This window comes from Morone saxatilis, unplaced genomic scaffold (assembly GCF_004916995.1).
Source record: "Morone saxatilis isolate NCDOM2014 unplaced genomic scaffold, NCSU_SB_2.0 Contig0, whole genome shotgun sequence".
NCBI classification, from domain to species: Eukaryota; Metazoa; Chordata; class Actinopteri; family Moronidae; genus Morone; species Morone saxatilis.
In genome coordinates, this window is record NW_023339650.1 from 6,074,543 (window position 1) to 6,097,205 (window position 22,663).

General features: G+C 40.0%; 1 protein-coding gene across 1 annotated transcript in view; it reads right to left on the bottom strand.

The window, feature by feature from the left end:
- col11a1a (collagen, type XI, alpha 1a) overlaps window positions 1-22,311 on the bottom strand; it is a 79,742-nt gene extending 57,431 nt beyond the window's left edge. The window contains exons 1-7 of the mRNA XM_035655967.1: window positions 21,977-22,311; window positions 16,747-16,911; window positions 16,089-16,302; window positions 13,374-13,536; window positions 4,924-5,049; window positions 2,486-2,575; window positions 1,080-1,178 (exon numbers count right to left, since the gene is read on the bottom strand). Of these exons, the coding sequence (XP_035511860.1) occupies window positions 1,080-1,178; window positions 2,486-2,575; window positions 4,924-5,049; window positions 13,374-13,536; window positions 16,089-16,302; window positions 16,747-16,911; window positions 21,977-22,091 (972 nt within the window). The 5' untranslated portion in view covers window positions 22,092-22,311. The remainder of the gene's footprint in view (window positions 1-1,079; window positions 1,179-2,485; window positions 2,576-4,923; window positions 5,050-13,373; window positions 13,537-16,088; window positions 16,303-16,746; window positions 16,912-21,976) is intronic.
- Window positions 22,312-22,663: the final 352 nt, after the last annotated feature.

The following is a 22,663-nucleotide window of genomic DNA, read 5'->3' on the forward strand; positions in this document are numbered from 1 at the left end:
TCAAAATAAAAGAACATCATTTTAGCTACCTGTGAGTTTGCCCTGGTACACTCTGTATTCGGCATAAGTACTACAACCACAATCACTTGGCACAATTTCAATTTCATTCCAAACTGTGATCACTGTGGATTTAGCTTTGGGGAACAACAGAATGGATGCAATTACACAGTTATTATTGACAGTATTCCATACTGCCAAATTATATATTTAGAATTGCCTGTAGAATCACATCCACTTTGTCAAATACTGCAGTAGACAACGCACATTCATAGCTAGCTGTGAAGAGACTTTAGCCTTGTTGATCATAGTTCTTTTAATGGTAATAAGCAGAACTAGTGATCAAAACCAAGCTTATAATGTGATGGACAGGGCATATATTGTTAAACAGATAATCTCCAGTACCATTTACTGTAAGTGGCATGGGCTGAGAGATGTGCTGTCATCATTAAGTGTTTTTTTTATTTTTATTCTGGATAAGGCTGCAAGTCATCAACTTTCCACTCTTTGTGGTTTGTATTGGGTAATAAAAGCAGACAAGCCAGTGTGACTGAGGCAACAATTCTGAGCAAACAGTACATATTACATATAAAATATTTTTGGATCCTGTTAAAGGAGCACATGTTACTTACTAAAAGTCTGAGTGGTTTCTGTTAGAAGGAAAGCAAAATGTTTCCAAAACAAATATCCTTTTCAAATCATATTATTAACATACATAGTACAGTATGTATTGCATATGCTGTAGACAACCCATTAAGCCTCATACTTTAAAGTCACAATTACTTCATGTGTGGCACACACAGTTTTAAATAACTATGCCAATTTGCAGTGTCTTAATAGGTCTAATGTGTTCACTTGCTGGAACAGGTGGGTTGCAGCTTTTGAACATTTAAAGAACTTTGCCTGTCCATCAGTTCTGCCACACACCAAAATCAAGTCAAAAACACAACCATTCATTTTAATGGTTGTGTTTTTGTCATTTCATACCAGGTACTTCCTTGGGTACAATCTTCCTGGCTCACATTTCCCAAAACACCTAGCACTCGTTTTTAAAAGTAGATGAGAATAAAGATAAAAATTACCTCGTTGGGTCCGTTCGTGGCAAAGGTAGACTGAGATTGAGTACCATCTATAGTTCCGTAGTCAATGTCTGTATTGTAATCGCCTTCTACATTGTTTGGCTGAGTCATGTTGAAAAAAGGAAAGAAATATAAAGCGAGGGTTAACACAAAGGCTCAAACCAGAGGTTATTTGCTAGGGGTCCTTTCAAGCTGACTACATACTCTGCTACTTCTACACAGAAGAGGTTAGGGACCTCTAAGTCTGCCATCATAGATTTTCCCTTCAAGGTAGGAAGATCTTGATGGGATTTGGTCTTTTCTTTACATGAACGTTTACCCTAAAATTGCCTCTGGGTCGTGCTGGCGCTGTGGCCTGGTAGCCAGGCATCTGTCGCTTCTTCTTAGTGGCAAACTTTTTAGCTGGTGATTTTTTGGCAGCCAAGAACTTTAAGGGCTTGGCCTTAGTTTTACTGAGGGACTTTCTGGTCCTCTTCTTTTTCATGGAGACACTACGTTTCTTTCTCTGGAAGAGGTGGCGACGACAAAGAACACCAAGACAAACATGGAACATTCAAAAGTGGAAATGATTTAAAGGCACAGTCCGCAAATGTTGTACAGAGTCTTTTTCAAACCAACTGTCAGCCCCCATGTGCTCAACTTTCCAGTAGCAGCCCCGTTACAGTAGTTGGTCTGCATGGTGTGTTTTAGAATTATGGCCATGAACACCAACTACAAGGGCTGCCATTAGAAAGCTGACCATGTTAACACTTTCTTTAGATTATGTCACAGTTGGGAAGATAAGGGTGCAGTACAACAATCAAGGTCTGGGCCTTTTATGTGACACACAGACTTTTGCAGCATATATAAGTATCTATGTGGGACAGATGCAAAAAGAAACAAACAAAGGATTTGCCTCTCAGCAACTCTTTAGAGCTATTGCATTAATAAAACAGCCACAGTGACAATATTGCTTTCGCTGCAGTTTCTAAAATGTAAAGTAAAATGTTGCTGATATCCCATAATATATCCAATAGTTTTAAAGACATGCTGGAATGCAAAAAAACACTCAAAGCAGATGGCAATTTCCCAGTCAGAGAAGGCAGCAGCCTCATAAAACAGACAAAAGGAAGACTGACACACCGAGTATGTTTACATGCACACTCAAAATTCTCTCAAAAAACGTTGCTGCCTTTTTGCTGTAATGTCATAATCAGATTAGGCATAACCAGGTCTTTCAATTAAGTGGGGCAGATCAGCACTTTTGGCTGATACTTTTGGAGAAACATTCTATTCAAAATATGATCACAAAGCTAATTACTCCAAGTTACTGGAGCATTGGTGTGCACGTAAACATTACATTGAGACACACACGGACTGAGACATTACAGAAAACATCTTTTTTCTTTTCTTTTCCTTTTTTCATTTACCTGCGGTTCAGAATACTCATCAGTTGGAATGATGTCTGTGGCTCCCTCAGAGTAATCATAGAACTGAGAGTAATCTAAATCAGTAGTGTACTAGAGAGGTCGAGAGAGAGAGAGAGAAAGAGAGAAAGAGAGAGAGAGAGACACAGAGAGAGAGAGAAGAGAGAGTGGGATGAAGAGAGGTCTTATTGTTAGCATTAGCATCAAGGATGCAGAGAGCTCTTTGATGATATATATAGTACATATCATCCTGAGCAGGCAACATGTTCTAACAGTTAAAGCCAAATAATTGTATATAATTATTTTTGAAAATATTAGAATATAGAATTGTGCCAATGAGCGCTGTTATATTCATTAGTGCAACTGCACTGACAAATGGTTAGAGGTTGAATAAAATGAGTGCATTATTATTATAATACACACAGCATCAAAGGAAATGCTACAATACCCAGTGTAATGCTGTAATGCATTATAAATATAGAATAAAATACAATTAAATGTACAACATCTGAACATCCTACGATTCAGATCTAATAATTAAACCATTATAACCTTTAAATGATTCAATTGTTACTAGATTAGATAATGGTCTTAATATGGTGAACAAGTGAGTAAATAAATGTTTAAACTAGCCATGTGGCTTTGAGCCTACAAACATGTAAGCAGATGGGATGTTTAAAGCTCATAAAACAAAGGAAAACAACAGAAAAACCTCAAAGACAAAAATACCAGCTGCATTTAAGGGATATCGTAATGGAACTTTCTCACTGCAAGCATGTAAATGATATGCTCCAGGCCTTCTAAACCCACCTAGATTAAAGGGGCCTGGTTGCACCCTCTTTTAGTAGTGTAGTTCTTTAGCAGTTCAAGGAGGCCAAAATGAATATATACAATACAAAGATACTCAGATGAAGTGATGGGAAAAACGCCTACTTCTAGTCATAAAAGTGTATCACTTGCTAGAAGTGAAGACAGAACATGATACCATGCTTAACAGATTGAAATTTATGGGTTATGGTATTTGGCAGCATCTGTATATCCAGATATCAAATGAATCAAACATAGATGGATCTCTGGGGTTAAACTGACACTGACTTATGTTCAGGCTCCACATTGCAATTTCATAGTTGGTCAGTGTCCATGGTTATTTCACTGTGCCACTCATAATCATAATGATTAATGGGCAAAAAAAAAAAAAAAGAGAGTTAACTTGTTGCATGTGAGTAGTTAAAATGTAATACATTGTTGGACAAACAAAGAGACACACATTCCACTGTGTCCTTGGCTGCTGCTTGGTGTTGCTTTAAACTCTTACTCACAGGAATAAGATGGTGGTTAATAGGCTTTTATATATTGCATCCTTAAGTTTGAAAGAGATAAATCAGGGACAGAGAAAAAGATCAGAGGGGTAGAATTGGTAGCCCAATCAGCTGTTTTCATTATAACTTCAAAATGATTATTTTACACTGCATGTCGATCAGCGCTGATTGAACTCCTCAGTATTTGTACAGTGATCAGTGAATAAACCTGTCATTATGTTGATACTTTAAATGGTAAATATACCCTAAATATCACAGGTCAGACAACAGCTGCTGCACTGCTTGCTTGCCACACCTCCAATCACGGACATCACAGCAGGCATTTTACCTTTACAGCCGATGGGAGACACCTGCTATGACATCACTGGGCTTTAAGGGCACACCCCAATGGTGCAATATACAGTGTGTCTTCCAGTATGTGAAAATAATGAAATACAGTTATTTGTGCAGCTCATACTAAAGTTTGCAGTTTCTTGGTTGCGTTAACTGAATACATTTATATTACACTGAATGATGATGAAAACTGCATAATTAGATTAAATGAATAATTTCATATAATTGTCTTTCCAGTCCTCGTGTAGGCAGCCTGAATGGTCAGTGCCCTACTGATTTACTCATTAAAGTCTGCACTTACAATGCTTGATCTATTGTTTAATAATTCACCTAATTTACTAAACTATACTATAATTTAAACCCTCTGCATCTATATGTTTTGAGCATGTCAAGTCTGTAGAGATATCTTAAAATATGTACAGGTACACCAGGACCATACACCTTTCCCAAAGTGTGTTTAGCCTCAAACTGAAGTGGATCTGTGAAACGCATTAACAGAACAAGGCAAAAGACTTGCCAAAGTGGACACGGACACAGGAAACTATAAAAGGCACTTAATTTATCCCTGGAAGTAACTTCCCAAGAACTAATAAATTAAATAAATATACTAAAGCCAGATTTCTTTTAAAATAAATAAATTAAAACACAGAACCCCCTTTTGATATGAGAAATAAAAACAAAACACAGGTTAGAGTGCAGCAGTTCCTCTTCTTAGAAAGCTGCATTAAATCTACAGCTAAATTGATTGCTTCTTTGTTGAATGTCCCCCATCTTCCCTGGTTGACTGACCTCTTCCTCCGGCTCCTGGGCCTGCAGGGAATCACTGTGGGGAGTGTCACAGTCTGGGCTGTAATGTTCACAGTAGTCATATGCTGCTTTGGAATCAGCCACAATCAGAAGCTGCTGGATGTCACCCTGCAGAAAACAGAGAAAACAAACTCGAGTCAGTTCACTATCTCCATACAGCAAGAAATTCACCCGACATGTAATCTTCCATGAAAATTATATAGTTAAAGTTCCTTCTATATAATTCTTTATTTATCTAAATATAATATATGTATTCAAATTTATACATACAATTTATTGCCAACAAACATATATGATAATATCTTCTTGTATAGGATAGTATAAATAGATATAGTTATTGTTATAAATCATTACCAGATCACTAGCAACAGACAAGACAAGGCTGTCAAGAAGGTCATGTCTCATCTTGCTCCCACACTCACACATACTGTGTGTGGTGGCATAAATGTAAATCTTAAATTGCAGATGCGATCTCCTGTATCCCATACACTTATAGAGTCTGGCAGAGTAAATCCCACCCCTTGTCACAGAGCCCACATTCACATGGTGCAGGGAGGAAACTAAGCTCAGACACCAGGAAAATTATTATTATCAGCGCCAGGGTTTACCTCAGGAAATCAAATAAACATGTATCATCAAGACACTAGTAACACCTGGCATGGCCATGTGTGCAGTAAAAAAAGACATTTCATTTTTGCTGTAGTACAGGATATAATGTAATATTATATTGTAATGGGTAATAAAACACATTAGCTGCTATTATTGACTTATATTTCATTTTTGTTTGTTTATAGCCCTAATTTAATTAGAATTAGTAAGGTTTACTTCTCAGCATTTACTGTTATACTTACTGCTGCAAAAAAATTAATTCAACTACAAAATATCCTGTCACAGCACATAAGTCTTTAACAAATACATTTGGTGAATCCTTCCCAAAAAGATGTGTATTCTTCTTTCACACCCACAATAACAATATCATTACTGACCAAAAAAATCTGTCAAGCTCTGAATCAAACTCAACTGTCAACAACTTTTACACAAGACTTAGGCCTCAAAACCACATGGTCACCGACGGTGTCTGGTGCAGTGTCAAAGGGGGCTGTGCTTAAATCAAGCCATCTCTAAAAATGTCTCTTGGAAAGAAACGACAAAAACTAACAATACACAATAGCTTTGTCTGAAAACCATTGCAATAGCACAAAGGAAAGAGTAAAACTTTGAAAATCTCAGACATGCTTTGGGAAAGTCACTCAAACCACAGTGTTCTTTCTCTGGTTGGGACGGGACACCACAATGCTTGACACAATTCCAGTACTGTCTCGCCTTGTTATCAGTCCTACAGCCAAAGCACACAGCTCACTGCAGGACAGCGAACACATTGGTGAAAGCATCTGGATTTTTCTTTGGAGTCTGTAATTGCTTGAACCGAGTTCCTGGAGGCTGGTTTCTGAGCCTTTATACACATTGCAAAGACAGCTGAGGGGGTTCTTGGAGGGTGGATGAAGTGGCATGTCTTTGATTAGGATGTTTGACAGGCAAGCACACAGAGATGCCGGAGCCCAGAGGTAAAATCCTGATGCACTTGTGCCAGCAGGAACACTATACGTTGAAGAGCATAATGGACGATTGGCAGTGAAACATGAGAGAAATAAAGCAGGCTGCAACTTGTCAGGAGAATGTGTGTGTATTCTCCCGGCTCCCAGTGTTAAAACTAGATCTATGCATCCTTAACATGTACCTAGTATAAACATCCATGTGCTAAGGCTTGTCCCATGGGAAAACAAGCAGTGCTCCTTAAAACTTTCTCTGTGTAACCATCCATCAACATCTTGTTGCAAAGCTTCAGTTTGACAGTCCAGAGATTCCTCGCTGGGTGCCTCTGGGTAGGTGGAATGCTACTTTATCTGTATTTCTCTCACTGGTTTAATGCTTCTCTAACAGTAAAAGTGTATATTGTCAGTCAGTTACAAGTAAGACATGGTGCATTGGCACACCAAACCTGGCATAACAAGCCTTGCTTACTCAGCCATTGAAGGGTTTTTGGTCTATTCCTCAGATTGCCATGATCCTATCTTACTGTGACGCATCATTCCAGCCTTCTGGTTTACCTGTCCCATACCAAGTTATTAAAATGCAGGTATTACATTTTTAATGGCTATAAATCCTTGATAATGCAGTTTAACCAGGGCATCATCTCAATTCTCCTGTCTGAAACATCAACTGAGTTACATTTTCTGCACAACATTCATGCATTTTGGCAAAGATCCTACAGAAATTGTCATGTCACTCTCTAGCTGAGGGTTAGATGAGAAGATCAATACCGTTCTGTGGTAAATAAGAAGCTACAGCCAGCAGCAGGTTATCTTAACTTATCATAAAGACTGGAAACTGGAGGAAACAGCTAGCCTAGTTCTGTCCAAAGATAACAAATTTCACCAACCAGCACTAATTAACATGTTATATCTGTCTTGACTAATCCATATAATGAATGACTCCAGCAACATAATTAAGGAACAGATTTAAGAGGGGTTCTCATCAAAAGAGACTAAAACAAAAAATAAGATTTCAGTCTATTAAAATATGAGCAGACGGGTGGTTTTAAGAATTATGCACCACTCAAGAAAGATATAATATCACTTAACTTCTGTGTTAGCCATTGAAAACATTTTCTATACTGGCTATGAAAAGACTAAATTGACCTACCAAGCTGGCATGGGACAGCAGTAAACCTAGGTGCCAAGTCTAGAAGGGCTCAGTTCAGGTGTGTGTGTATTTGTGTATGTGTGTTGGGGAAGGCTCGACAAGAAAGAGAGATCAAGCCTCGGCCTGAGTCAAGCTGACGTGTATTACCTCATGTGTCACCCTAAGACCAACAGTGAATGCTTGAACCCTGCCTAGAGTCAGCTCTAATTAGTCCATGTCTGAGGGCCACCCGTCTGCACACAAATAGGCTGTGGAGACATGGTGTTCAACCCCCAGACCAGATCAGAACAACTAGGAAACGTCTGACTGTTTCATGAGAGGACATGTGCAACATGACGGACAGATTCAATCATAAATTCACATGGAAACAAGAAAAGACAAAATAATCACACACTGTAGGTTTGTGGTTGGTAAAAACAATCAAGTCTACGCCTACAAATGCTTTTAAGTTTAGAGGGCTGACATTGCAGAACACTTATATGAAATCAGATAATAATCTTAACACTTGCCATAACTTGTAGTATTTACAGTAATAATTCTTTTCTGGTAGATATGGCACTCCTACGTTTCTTCCTTTCACTGTGCAATAACCTGTCTTTCCAGTAAAAAAGAACTCACAAAAAACAAAACACGGCAAGTGAGAAACTGATGTCAACTTAGGGAGGAAACACCAAGAAGGATCCAGAGACAGACAGGCAGGGATTTAGAGAGAGCAGCTGGAATGGTAAAAGATGTTTTGTGCTGGGAAACACCTGGGGAGAGTTATGCCGAGGCTCTGGGTCTGTCTTCCATTGTGGACTGCTGAGATAAAAGCCCCTGGCAACTTGGAGCAAAGCCAGAGCTGCAAAAATGCCCCTCCTGGCTACAGAATAGCACAGTACAGTACAGAAACAGGCTCATGAGGTTGTGTGTTAATGACTGCGCTGTCAGAGGCCAACAAGAAGAGAGAGAGGCTGACAAGCAGGGTCAAGATCAACAGCTGAGACTTGTGTATCCTTGCAGAAATCTCTCTGCCTGCTATATCCATTGTTGTGTTTTGCATTCCTGGTAGAATGCATGGAGTATTTACATAAAAAAACATTTCAGTGCATGACAGGGCTTACTATCAATGAAAGATACACAGTTAAGTCAAGTCAAGTCAAACAACAACAAAAAAGGAAACACTGTACAGTATAGTGTATATAATTGCATTTCATTTAACTATGTGAAACATGGCAGACCACTCAAAGAGATACCTTGACTCTGTTCAGTGTTTACTTATCACTAATAAATCTGAAATGTATCAACTGAATTCTTTAATTCTACATTACATTTTACATACGCAGTATGGAGTGTGGAGTGGTAGCTTTAGAGGTGCACCACCTCCAAGGTGCCCTTGAGCAAGGCACCCAACCCCTAACTGCTTCCACATTTGCATGTCTATAAGTGTCTGCATTATTGTTTTTCGGGCCTGTGTGTGTAAACATTAAGTGATTGATCCATTGGGGGGGGATTAATAAAGTAAATCTTTAGACTGAAAACTAGATTCACCTAAGAAGGCCCTCCTCATTGAGTCACTTATAAGCAGTTACAGTCTACTTGGCATATTAGGATGAGATAATACTAGCCTGTAACTGCTCTGTGATGCAAACAGAGAGTGAGAAATGACAGAAAACATATTTTTCTAAAAGCACTACCTTGACCTTATCCTGACCACAAGGCACCATGGGCTATAAATACACATGCATGAGGTCAAAGGTTACAGCAGGGCACAGTAAAAGTGTTTAATTTTCACAGATGAGCTGCATGAAGACCAGCTCCATCTTTTGAATGGTCAGTATACAGCAGTGTTTAGTCTTGCTGTGATAGATAGCTCTTTTGTCTTTTCTCTACTAAAATCAAACTACAAGTTGTAATTACAGGGTGAGGGCATCACTAGCCAAATCAAAACACAAGTAGCGTCACAATACATCCTTTGACATACCTTTGCCCAGGGCAACACACCTTTAGTTCAACCATAGCTAACTGTAATTAGACAGCCCTATACAACAATTAGTCACTCCCCCCAAAGTCTATACAGTAAGGTTTCCCTGAGAAGAGGAAACTACAAAACCAAGAAAAGGCAAAGGGAGTTTCCACACTAGACAAACTCATTAGTTAGTTATCTTCCATCTAAAATGAGCAAAACGCAGTCAGAAGGCCATCCTCATAGATGCTTCTTATGCTGTTAGCTTTCTAGGCTAGCTAACTTGCTAAGGAACATCCAATAAAAACATGTTATTTTACGGCCAAATGTATCGTCTTTGCAATACTTGTGGTGTGGCATCGAGACAAACAGCTCAGCCACATCTAGCCCTCAAGGTGAGAAAAACTGAGCACCAATGAGTGTCTGCTACCCTGAAATAGAAGGAACAGACAGGTATGTATACGAGTGAGCTCGATTAAGGCAGGTAATGTCAGCCAGGCATGAATAGACGTTCTCATGGCTTTGGCACAGTAGGGAGGCTTCAAGGTGGGGAGGGTGGAGAGGGAGGAGGTGGTGAGTAGGGGAGAATATGCAGTGAGGGGAGGAGATGAGGAAGGCCTGACGGGGCAATGAAAGACTCCCATTCATCTAAACCAGATCCCTTTGCGATGGTGGTCGCCTCCAACCTAGGGCAGGTATGGCATGAATAGACGTTTATGAAAAATGCAGGTCAGCTTACGAAAACAAATGTCAGAGTTTGAGTAAGGGAGCAAATGTTTTATTATTATTGAATTTCTTTCTAAATCTACCTCTTGAAATCAAAAACGCACCCACCACAGTGGTTTAAAAGGGGGGTAAAAACTAAACTTTGGAGGAAACTGCAAATAAATGAACACTGCTAAGACAGCTATTCTGTGTGTTTCTTACATTCCTCCAATTGTAGCCACTGTAATCAAATAAAATATACTAATTAATTAATAACAAGAAAGGTCAGGGAGAGAATCTGCTAAGGTGCAACATTTCCTGGTTATAACTTTCAGCAAAACTGATTTTACCAATTAATATATTTTCTCGTTATAATCAAAACTTGAATGCAGACGGAAAAGGTATTTCCTTCCCTTGCATATCCCAGCATGCATTGGGCCCTGTGGATCTCTGAGGAGAGCAGGGACAGAGAACAGACAGGAGACCTGTTCCAAAATCCACACAGAGAAGACCCTGTTAACTGACTTATGGCTCCTATTTTCAGCACTTCCACTGGCCAACCTCTGACTGGACACACTGTTTCATACAAATGCTGGCTTCAGTGCACTCTCATAAATCTAATCAAAACTGAAAGCAAATCTGCTTATAAAATGTTGTACTTCCAAAAAAATCCAAGATCTTCTTGGTTGAGTAATATGACACAGTAACCTCAGTCAGTCTACTGTCACATATCTGCAACATCTGTACTGCAACTGATAGTTATCATAGTGAAGGTCAATAAAAAAAACATTAAGTGATGTCATTTTCTGTAAGTCTACTGACAGAGACTAACATAATGTTTATTACCATGATGAATATTTTAACATCATATGTAAAATGTTTGATATGTATCATCAAACTGATGTAACTTATATGTACAGCATGATAGCAACATCTTTTCAAAAAATACAAAAACAATGCTTTTCTATTAAATATAACTTTCAGTCTCATTTACAATAATACCCATTGTTTTCATTTAACTCAGTTAGAGTTAAATAACTACTAACACTACAAACACTGTCCTAATCCAAGAGAGCAAATAATGCAAAAATCCAAAGTACGATATAATGAGCAGCACAGAGAAAATCATTGTGCACGCGCACAAATTGGCCTCAATTATGCACGGCCCCTTGTCCCCGTGGTGATGACAAGGCATGCCAAAAAAAGGCTTTAAAACAAGAGTAGCGGCATCAATCATTCAAACAAAGCATCAGAATAATGACTAGTCATTACTGCGGCCCATAACCAAATCAGCACTTTCTCACAAGCAAACACAGCCCCTGCACAGACTTATGCTGACCTTTACTTCCAACCAGACTATGAGTGTCATGACAATTCAGCCATTGTCTGTCATTATTTACATCTTCCTGACCCCGTACTAGCCTCCACCTCTGGATGAACTGTGCCTCAAAGCATAATGTTCAAACTACTGTCTAAAGAGGTGGTAACATACAAAACAAATCCCAGAAAGCTGCCCTAATACATTTAAAGTCTGAAGATGAAAGATGCAGATTTGTATTATTTGTATTCATTTTGTCTCAATTAGTTGGTATTGAGAAGCAAAACTGTGTCCTATATTGCGATAGAGTTTGTTTAATATTGTGCCAGCCTTTGGACTGGGTTTTCTGTAGGTGAAGTTGTGTTTCTCTAGGCTCCTAGACTCCTAGGTTCAGTGGTTATTGGTGCTCATGTTTACAGTACATTTCTACTTATTCTAAAACAATTTTGTTTCAAAATGCATCACTTTCAAAAGACCTACCAAGACAGAAATTGTAAAAACTCTCACAAACTGGCAGTGTGAAATCAATGCTGCATTACCATATTTCAAATATTTACATTTCCAGATGTTGGACTTTTCCAACAGCACTCAAAGTATAACAGTAATGGCTAAAGCTCATTAACTATCAAGTGCTATTTGCTAAATGATAAAAAAAGGCATTGTTTTCAGTGTCAAATGTGCAATAAGTAACATTGTCAAGTCACAACAAATTTGTCTATGTTAAAAGGAGTTAAGATTCATTGCAGTGTTTACACACTATGTAGAAGACCTAATGGATAATTCATCCTTGTCAAACAAGGTTTCTTCTACTAGGGTCTCTAACTGTCCTTGAGTCACAGTAAATTGACATGGGGGAAATTAGATTTTTGTACTTAACAGGACACATCCTTGGCACCTCAAACCTTACAAATTGACCTATTGTCAAAGCAGCAGTCTTCCTTCTCTAGAGCCAACACGTACTTACATGACAGGATCGTACCCTTACAACATAATTGTTATTGCACTTAACACGTAATAGTAACAGGGACTGAAAAACTCAGCTCAGTTTAGTATACCTATTAACTCTCAGTTCATACAATACTATCATAGCTGCCATCAATCTTATCAAGTTAGTAATCCATTGATTGGCAGGCAACTTCAACCACTAAACTTCAGGCCAATGCCAAACATCAGAATTTAAAATCAATACAAGAGAACATTTAACAAAAGCCAGTTATTTTTTGGTAAACCTATTACATGTGAAGCTCCTGATACTCCTAAACAAAAATACTGCACATACTCTCACAGTTAGAACAACACATTACACCAAGCTAATGTGATCAAGCTGTCAAAAGCAGTCAAAAACACAAAAAGCCAAAAGCTTCAGCTGGGACACTTTCATCAGACTATAGCACAGGGAGCCTAGATAAAAGGCCTCCAAAACTCAGATATATGTATGATATATCTATCTGAACTTCTTCATGAAATCAAAACAAGTGAAGATCTCCAGATCCGCCCTGGTTTCTATCATCTCCACATTCCTTTTTGGCAGCATCAAAGGGGTCCAGAGTTTACTTTAAAATAAGCCCCTTTAAGGAAAGCAAAGTTTAAAATCTGGACACAGAGAAAATACCACTACTTTGTAGTCATACATGGTTGCTATATAATTTCGGATCACTCTGCCAATACGTAACCTAGCAATGTGCAGAATGCCAATATGCAGCGTAAGCAACTCAGTCACAATGTACATGTTCACACAGTCCATCACACTGAAAGCTTTACCTGGAAAACCTCCTCATCCAGGATCCTGGTGCCGAACACGGTGATGCCATCGGTGCTGATGGAAGCATGGTCACTCCTGAGGAGATTTTTGGTGATCTTCTTCTTACAGTCTACAATGATGGTGACAGTCTTCTTCTCCACGCTGATGGCCACGCGGTGCCACCTGGTCAAGGACACAACAAGAAGAGGCGAGAAATAAGAGAAGCCAAGGTCAGTCAGTATAAGAGTCATTGGCGGTTGTTCGATCATTGTAAAAGACGTAAGTTACTGTGGCGCAGTAAATTATAACAATACTTTGTGTATTTCTTTGTTGTATTTCTAATAGGATTATAATAGACCTTTTATACATCACAACACACCTCAAGGAGAAAGAATGCTCTGTTGTACTATGTGATTTATTACAGAAGCAAATGTTCATGTTACATGTTACATGAACTTCAGTTATGTATGATACATATTAATGGACAGCCATAGATGCAAAGGGTTAACCGGGGTCACACGTGAGTCTGACACCTCCCTCACCTCTGGACCATTTGCCACTGCACTTAAAGGCTATTGCATACCAGGCAGCAGTGGACCACATTCTTGCCCCCACACTCTGGCCCTGTTTAACACGGGATTACACTCATTAAACTCCAAACTTAATCCTCCTTCTGGGTTACTCGGCATGACAGACATGGTGAACATTGTGGAAAGTGTGTGTCAGGATCCAGGAAGGCCTGCCTTGCCAGAGCAGGAGACACACAGTCAAAACATTGTTCTGTGGTGGAAGATGAGACCTGGCACCATTGTAGCTCAAGATAGCAATATAAGAAGTGTTTATCACAGGTACAGATACAAATCTAGTTTTATTTAGTTATATATATATAATATATAAATATATAAAATATAAAAATGTCCAATTCCTTATTGAACACAGCTAGATCATACGGACACATTCCAGGGCATGCAACGGATCTTAGAGGAAAATAAACGTGCAACACTGTGCTTAGCAGTACAGCAGGAAGGATTACTTCACACCTTATATGGCAGAAAAGCAAATGTTGACTTCAATAGGTTTGAACAATGATCAGAAGTAACACTGAATTTAAAAAGAGCAAATGTAAACGCAATCTTTAGTATATAAGTATGTTTAAAGAGCTTAAATAAGACCTAAGTAAGGGTATACAGTGTAACAACTCACTAGAAATCCTGCCATTCACCTCCCCTTCCCTTTAAAGAAAAGGACAATGCTCTTTTTCACCTCATCAATATCATCATTGTACCTCTCTTTTCAAGCATGGCATATGCTTCTTAGTAACAATGGATACATCCACAGGGATTGCAGACTGTACACAGCCTGAGCTGTAGTCACTGAAGATTTAGACAAGTCCTGGAGCTGGAATGCATCCAGAACAAGAGGAGTTAAAAATCCTCAACAAAGAACACTGCTTCTTAGACAGTTGGTCACAAAAACTACATACTGGACAAAACACACAATGCTGGCTTTGTTGCAACCTGCACATAAAAGCAGTTTGCTGATATGAGACTTTTGAAGGATTTACTAAGCTTCCTTCTATCATAATAATTGTGTACACACTAGATCTCTTCTCAAGCCAATTTGGGTCACAAAAATATTGTGACCCGGTTATGACTTCCTTTAAAAGCTTAAAAAACAAACTATCCTCACATTGCATGTCAAGCAAGTAAAGAAATCTTTGATAACACTGGAAGACACTACACAATACATATTAAAATTATTCTCCCAGCACCCTATCTGTTTATCTATTCCCCTCTTGCCCCTGCACATGTGCAGCTATGTCAGCTAAGCCAAAGCTCTGAGTGGGAATTGTGGGATTTCTGAACCTGGGAGCAGATAATCAGGTTTATGCGAAAAGGTTAGGAACACTGTTTCTGGTTAGGTGAGGTAATCCAAGGGGGTAAAAAGGAAGTTTAGGACTGCCCTCTTTCTACTCCTTCCTTTCCCCCCTCTCTAAAATAACAGAGGCAGTGAGTTCATGGATGAGGTCAGGTTGCCCATAGCAGTCCCTGCTGTGCCCCAATAATCCAGTGTCTCCCAGTCTCTGACCTGTCTCTGTGCCCGCAGACCCCTGATGAGATGGATAATCCGGTCATGAGCACCTGTGGTGCAACAACTGGAAGGGTTGTTTTCTTGCTTTTATCAAGAAGAACCACTCAGTGGAAATCAGAATATGTTTGAGTGTTTGAATGTTTTCATTGAGTTGGTAATAATGTAGCTTTAAGATGCCAAAAGAATTCATACTTGTTTATACTTATAAATGTTTTATTTAACTGATTTTAAATACATTCAAACAATTAAAACAATCTATTCTGCTTTTCCACAGACAACCAATTAACTGATCACATGACAGAATATATGATCAAATGAGAGGTCCACTAATATGCCAGTTTGTCCTGCAGTAACTTGGTCAAATTGTATCAGCTGAAAAAACTGGCATTACAGTGCTAATGCTTGAAATAAATTGGCATAGCCTGGATGGTATGGACAAGTTTTAATACATACATATATATATGTTCCTTTTGCACCATCTAGCATTTTTAACCCAGACCCTCAGTCACCTACAACGACTTTACTCCCCTCCATGCTACAACACCCAGTCCTTCTGAAGCAGCTTCAACTGTGAATCTGAGAGAGAGTGTGTGTGTGTTTGAGTATGTTATATCACGTGAGTGGATGTTTGAGAATTGACATACTTTCCGTTAGCAAGGTTGAGAGTACGGAACAGAGGGTAATCCTCCGGGGCTGGCTTGCCAGTCTGATCCTCATACAGGAAGACAGGTGAGCGTCCCACTTCTACGCCCAGCTGCTGGACTCCCTGCTCGTTGTAAATGGACAGCAAGAAGGACTGGAGGCCGGACTTGGGGCGCACTGTGGTCAGGATGGAGAAGTCTTCAGGAAAAACACCACCTGCACGGCCCAGAGTGGAGGGGTGGAAAAGACAGGTAAATGGGTTAGAGTTATTGTGACAGAGGACACAATCTATTATACAATATTTTGGCTGGTCATTCACATCACTGATCTATATAACCCACTTATAATGTGACCTAAAGGCTTTTATGTGTCTTCATTTAAACCTTGGTAGCCAAATATATAACATTTTAAGACATACTTAATTTTGAGGCATATTTATAACATTGTTTTGCACTTCCAAGAATACAACAGCATTACGCATCATCTACAGAAACCATTATATGCACACAGTTCCTGCAAAGATCATGTTATTTGTATGTATAGGCTAGATTTGTAAGAAAGGGGAGAATCCGCTGTTAAAAGACATCTTTGAAAGACACTAAAAACAACAATGTACACATTATAGTTAAAAGAGGTTTAAGGTTGAGAAGTGGATCTTACCAGGGAATAACTGCGTGGTGGGGGCACTGATCTGGACCTGCTTGGCAACTCTGTAAGCGGAGTCCGGCTGTGATGCTCTTCGGTTTGTGCAAAATCCTGATGTTTTCGTCACTCCTTCGGGGTAATTTTGAAATTCTAATACTTTTAGCACATCCACTGGTTCTGCTGATCAGGGGAGCAGAAAAAAACATCAGTTAGGTCATTGGATTGGTATTTGTAGGCAACATTTGTTTTTAATACACGTGTGTTCTGGTCCAGTTCTGGAGAGAGACACAGGGCAGTGATAGAGCCACTGCATGATTCAGGTCAGGCTCACTACCACCACCAATAGTTGTTTCCTGATGTTTCCTGATGTCACACTGTCATTCACATAATATACTCTATCTGTGATTAACTGAGGCCTCAAATAATATTAGATATAATTTACTCAACGATAAAACAACATATCTTTATATTTTAGTTAGTAAATTCTGTCTTCCTCTGGCTCTACAGGGTCATCTGACAGGATATGTCTCTGTTCATTATGCTCTTTGGTTGGCCTTGACAATGTGCCAACTGAGATCTGGTTCTATAACACCTGGATAGGTTTACCTTGATAAGGGTCACCAGAGGCTCTCTGAATTTTCCATTCTCTTCAATCTGATGCACTGTACATAAAGGAGCCTGTGTGGTCTGGTGGTGCCCATAGAGACCCATGGGAAAGCATTATAATTATGTCTCTTCATCAAAACACCCTCTCAGTATAAAACATTAGCTTGGCGAACATGATGAGAGAGACTAAAGGCCTGCAGTATATGCCCCTGTGTTACATGGGCCATTTGTACCTGGGAGATGTTTTAATATGCAATTATGTTTACTATCCAATAAAAGGTCAAATTCATGCAAAATAATTACATAAACATTGCTTTCACATGATACAATCCATACTTAATGTGGTTGTTATTCTATTGTTACAGACCACATTTTGCTTCAAGAGTACATATAGTCAGTGGGCGCTATGAATAAAGCTTAAAAACGTCTCACTTCTCTCCATAGATGCTCCACTCCAGCAATATATGACTAAAACAGGCAATAAAATGACAGACTGTTAAATGTAATAACACTAATAACTAACCTGTATTTGTAAGTTAAATGCCAAGGTGTCTGAAAGCATCAGCAAGCCTTTTCTGATGGCTCTAAAGCCACTGTTTTGGTTGGCATATAGATGTTAAAACATTTAGAACATTTCTTTAACTTCTTTATACAACAGGATCTTAAAAGGTTGGATATTGTTCTCAACAATTTCTGGTCCACATTCCAGCTGTGGCAAGGAAGAGCAAATTAAGAACCTGTTTCATTCTGTTCAGGAAGCGTGTGGTTTGGGGACAAGTCCCTGTTTCAACATGAACCTATTTCTAAATATGAGAAAAAAAGCTAATAGATGACCACCAGTCAGTCGGTGCTGATTACACAGATATTTAGACCTAGTAGTAGTTGTCCTGCAGATTGAATTTGTATGGAAGGCGAGCAACAGAACACATTGAATGAATATTTTCTGAGTCACTTTATCATGCTGAAGGTATTTTCAAGGGCCTGGCCTACATCTGGTCTCCTTCTCTTCTAGCACCTTATGCAACACCTGCGACGGACCAGATGCACATCATGATGATGGCAAAGAAAGCTGGTCTGCTTCAATCCATACAAAACTCTGAACTGTAGGCAGTCCAGAAATGCAAACACAAATACAAATACAAACAAAATTCCATTTTCCAAACACCATCCACTTTTCCACCATCCACCACCTGATGGCAGAAATTATATGTATGGGATGATTGAGCTCAGTAAGAATAAAATGAGCGTCCACAGTGTCAACCCACAATCAAATTCATTCCTCATTTTAGCAGAGGACATATAGGAAACAAAGATAAGCAACATTATATAAAACCACAAAGAAAAATGTGAAGTTGAGACCAGCAAACTGTTACTCCATAGGAATGCCATCACTAAGGACAACTTGTCTTTTTTTGTAGCTTGTGAGGATGAACCAGCTACTTACTTTGGAGAGCGAACTGAGGACCTCATTGTGAGTTCCTGCAGAGTTGCTTTCAGTACAAACTCCAGGACTCATATGTTCCAGATGTGGCAATTTGGCCAGGCTACGACCCTCACACGGAGGTGCTGAGAAAACGTCAATACTGGCCAATCTGTTAAGTTGGCCAAATGAGTGTGCACAGGTTTTAAAGGAGTGCATCTGATGAGCTGGTGTGAGTTTGCCCTCGGGGCTGAGCAAACAGGCCATATAGCTACCAGCAGAACTGGCATGAAAGGGATGGACCTTCTACAGACTGGAGAAGAGAGACAATTCTAGCCAACCCTAAGATCAGGCAAGACAGCCTCTATTGTTATTGGATCATCTGAATGTCATTATGCAAAGTACAGAAGCATGCACGGAAGGGAGGAGCAGTATGACATATTACCATAAGACATAGATCGACTAATTTGATATCATTTCCAGCATGTTCACAGGTGTACATTGATGTAAACAGTGTGTTCTAAGAGATAAAATGACACGGTTCTTCGGACAGAGGCCAAAAGCTGTCTCAACTCATCCTTTAGTGCATAGTGTGCAAGACTGGAGCATACTGATATGATAAATCCCTTCCCTGTTGTGTCATTTTCAACCCTTGGATCTTTACAGAAAGGTGAAATTGGCTGGTAAATGGAGGAGGACCTTTTCACCTGCAGCTCCCTGCGACTCTAATAATATCTTCAGCCAGAATGTCTCTCTCTATATATCCCCCCCCCCCTCTCTCCCACTCTCCCTCTCTCCTTCCTTTAACTTCCACCACGCTGCCGGCTAAAACAAGACAGCTTTATGCTGGTGTCATACCAAAGAAGCTTCACGGAGACCTACCCAATTTTTCAAAGCATTTTCTTCCCTCTACACCCCTCCCCCCCCCCAACCCCTTCTATTCCTCACATTAACCCCTTTTACAGTATGCCTCTATATGAATATCAGAGCATGTTATCACATCGCATTTAAACCTTTTTCTAAATCCGACCAGGTCATTAAAAAGAGAGATCTCTTGAAGACCACTACAATCATCTCCCATTTAAGGATTAGAGTTTGAATTAGCTATAGCACAATTTTAAGCGTGTGGCATTGTGTGAGTGAAGAAAATCTTGTCTCAAAGTGATTCTGCTGTGACTATAAATATGTGACAGCTACAAAGGACAAAAGTCCAGCAAGGAGCTGATTAGCTGATGTTCCTAGTTGAGCACATTAGGGAGAGGACTCTCAAAATGCTAGCTTTGTCTGCTGGAATGCACATCTGAGCCTGCGCCCCGGGGGCTGAGAAAACGTGTCTGTACACTGCTAGATGGAGAGGGCACCCTGCAGAAACAGATTCAGCTGACTGAGACCCTGGAACAGAGAGCCTGCAGCAGAATAATTAAGATTTTTTTAAAAAGAGGCAGGAGTAGATGAGATTCGAAATGTGAGTTTTCAAAAGTACAATTCCACTCCAATAACTATCAGGTTGTAATACTAAGTAAAACAAATTTTAACTGGGTAAATGAATAAAAAGTAACATAAATTCATGAACCCACTTTTTGTGATTTCATGCTTTAACTGGCTTTAACTTTAATTATTTGGTTAAAAGTTTGCAATATCTGAACATTCAGATCATTCATGAAACCTTTTTGAGACCCAAAGCAGAGACTAAAATTATAGGTATCTAATTTTTAACAGTGGTGAATTTCCATCATGGAAAATTGTCATTACGGAGATACAAGATGTGTCCTAAATCTGTACCTGTATCTGTATGCAACGACAATTCCTTACAGAGCAGAATATAGGCTGAGGTGTGAGGCCTAGGTAATCCTGAACCCTGTGACTTGTTGCCATTATGGCTGCAGGCTAGGCCCATATGTAGGCCTGCTCTTTGAAGGCTCTGAAATCATAGGGAAGTGCAACAAGGACCATCATCAAATAACTGCTCAGTACTTAGAGGGGAAGCATTCCCACCGCTCACACAGCACAGCCTTGTCCTGCAGCCGACCAGACATCTAAGCGCAAAGTTGAGGGGAAGAGCTGGGCACCAGGGGGGAGGTTGCACAAGCCAGCTTTTGGGCTTCAGTGTGGACCAGGGCAGTGTGGAGATAGGGTGAACCTGCCTGACCACTTAGCCCCCTGTAGACCAAGAGGGGCTTTGCACTCTGTGCTGACAGGTCTGAGATCCACTGAGGCCTTTGTAAAAATGCACTTCATAAGTGCATTTTATTATCACACTAATGCTGTACAGTAACAGAACAGCTGTATATCTGCAAAAAACACTGTTCTGCATAACCTTCAATTCGCCATCTATCCTGAATAGTCTATCCTCCTCTTCCCATGGTAGGACTCGGCCACTGAATTCATTTATGAAGAAGAGTTGGCTTCTTTATAAGTGTCAGGTCAACATAAAAACTCAACATCCCATCAGCCTGACAAGCAATATAAGATTATATCTCAAAGAGGGGCATCATGGTTTCAGTACAATTCAACATTTGTGACATGTTATCATAGTCCAGGGTCTGACGAATGTCCAGTTGTCATCTGGCTGAGGAAATCCACCCTGCTAACCGTGTCCACATCCACCCAGCGGACCACTGTTCAAACAAAGAGCTTTCTTTCAGCCCAAGTGAATCTTAAAAAGCCGGGAATGCTGCTCTGTTTTGCTGGTCTCTATAAGCACATACCAGCGGCTTAGGATGAATTTAATAAGGCGAGGTGTTTCATCTTCGGGGCGGACGCTTTCCATTCATGCGTAAAAGTAGCCCGCGGTAAACGCTGTGTTAATGAATATTGACTTTTCAATTCATTTCAAAATATGTGCGCCTCAAGCAATCATCCCCGGGAGCATCTAAGTTGTCTATAGAACAGGATTTAACCGTCCACTTCACTATATTAGTAAGTACAGTTTCACTGTACCTAAGCTTTTTGTTTGGTGGCTTCCACATAGCGCTCAGTCATACAGGTATATGGTAGAGTATAGGTCATTCCGCTTTAATCTCACTACTTTGGTTGTCGAACGAGAAGACACACATGTACATTTGACTACTAAGTAAACACGGTGCCGCTGTATCCAGGTAAATATGTTAATCCCCCAATCTCCATCATCAGTTACCGAGTTTTCCCAGCCGGTCGCCGCTCCGTTCCCTTTCGACCAGATAAAGTTCACTGGAGACGTTTGGTCCCTAATAATCTTACCTGCTCTGACATTGGTAGCCTGTAGAACCAGGATTAAAGTGATGAATGTGGTTACAGTGGAATCCATAAGCCACCTTTTCGTTTTCCACCTTGTGGACCACTGTTGCATCTCCATGGTTGGACGCCCACAAGTGAATCAAACTTTTGGGCGACTTCAGGTGATTTTTAATGACGTCCCTTCCACAATCCCAGATGCTGATGGAAACTGTCCTACAAAAAAGCCATAAGTGAGGAGTTTTAGCCTCTTGTCTCTGCCACACCGAGGCCCCCGATCCTCCTTCCCAGTGCCCAGCCTTCACAGTGAAGGTAGTCGGGCTTTAACCAAAACGCACAGAGTGCAGTCGGTACACTTGGTGCGTCCACGAACAGGAGGGCTGGGCAAGCTCCTCAAACCAGAGCCACGATTACAGGGGAATGACAAGGGAACCAGCCCCCGATTAGCAAATCACGGGGCTGGAAATTCTCCTTCGGGTCCACCCATTAGCTCTGCAATGCCCCCAAGTCTCTCCCGAGTGCGTCTGAGGAAAGAGGAGAAAAGGAGTAAAACAGGGACAAAGTTGGTAACGACCTGAGAAGGATGAAATGGCAGAATTGTGCATGCAGGGTCTTTCTATTACACTGATAATATTCTAAATCCACCCATTAAACACACAAAACATACACGTTAATCAACTCATAAATCATATT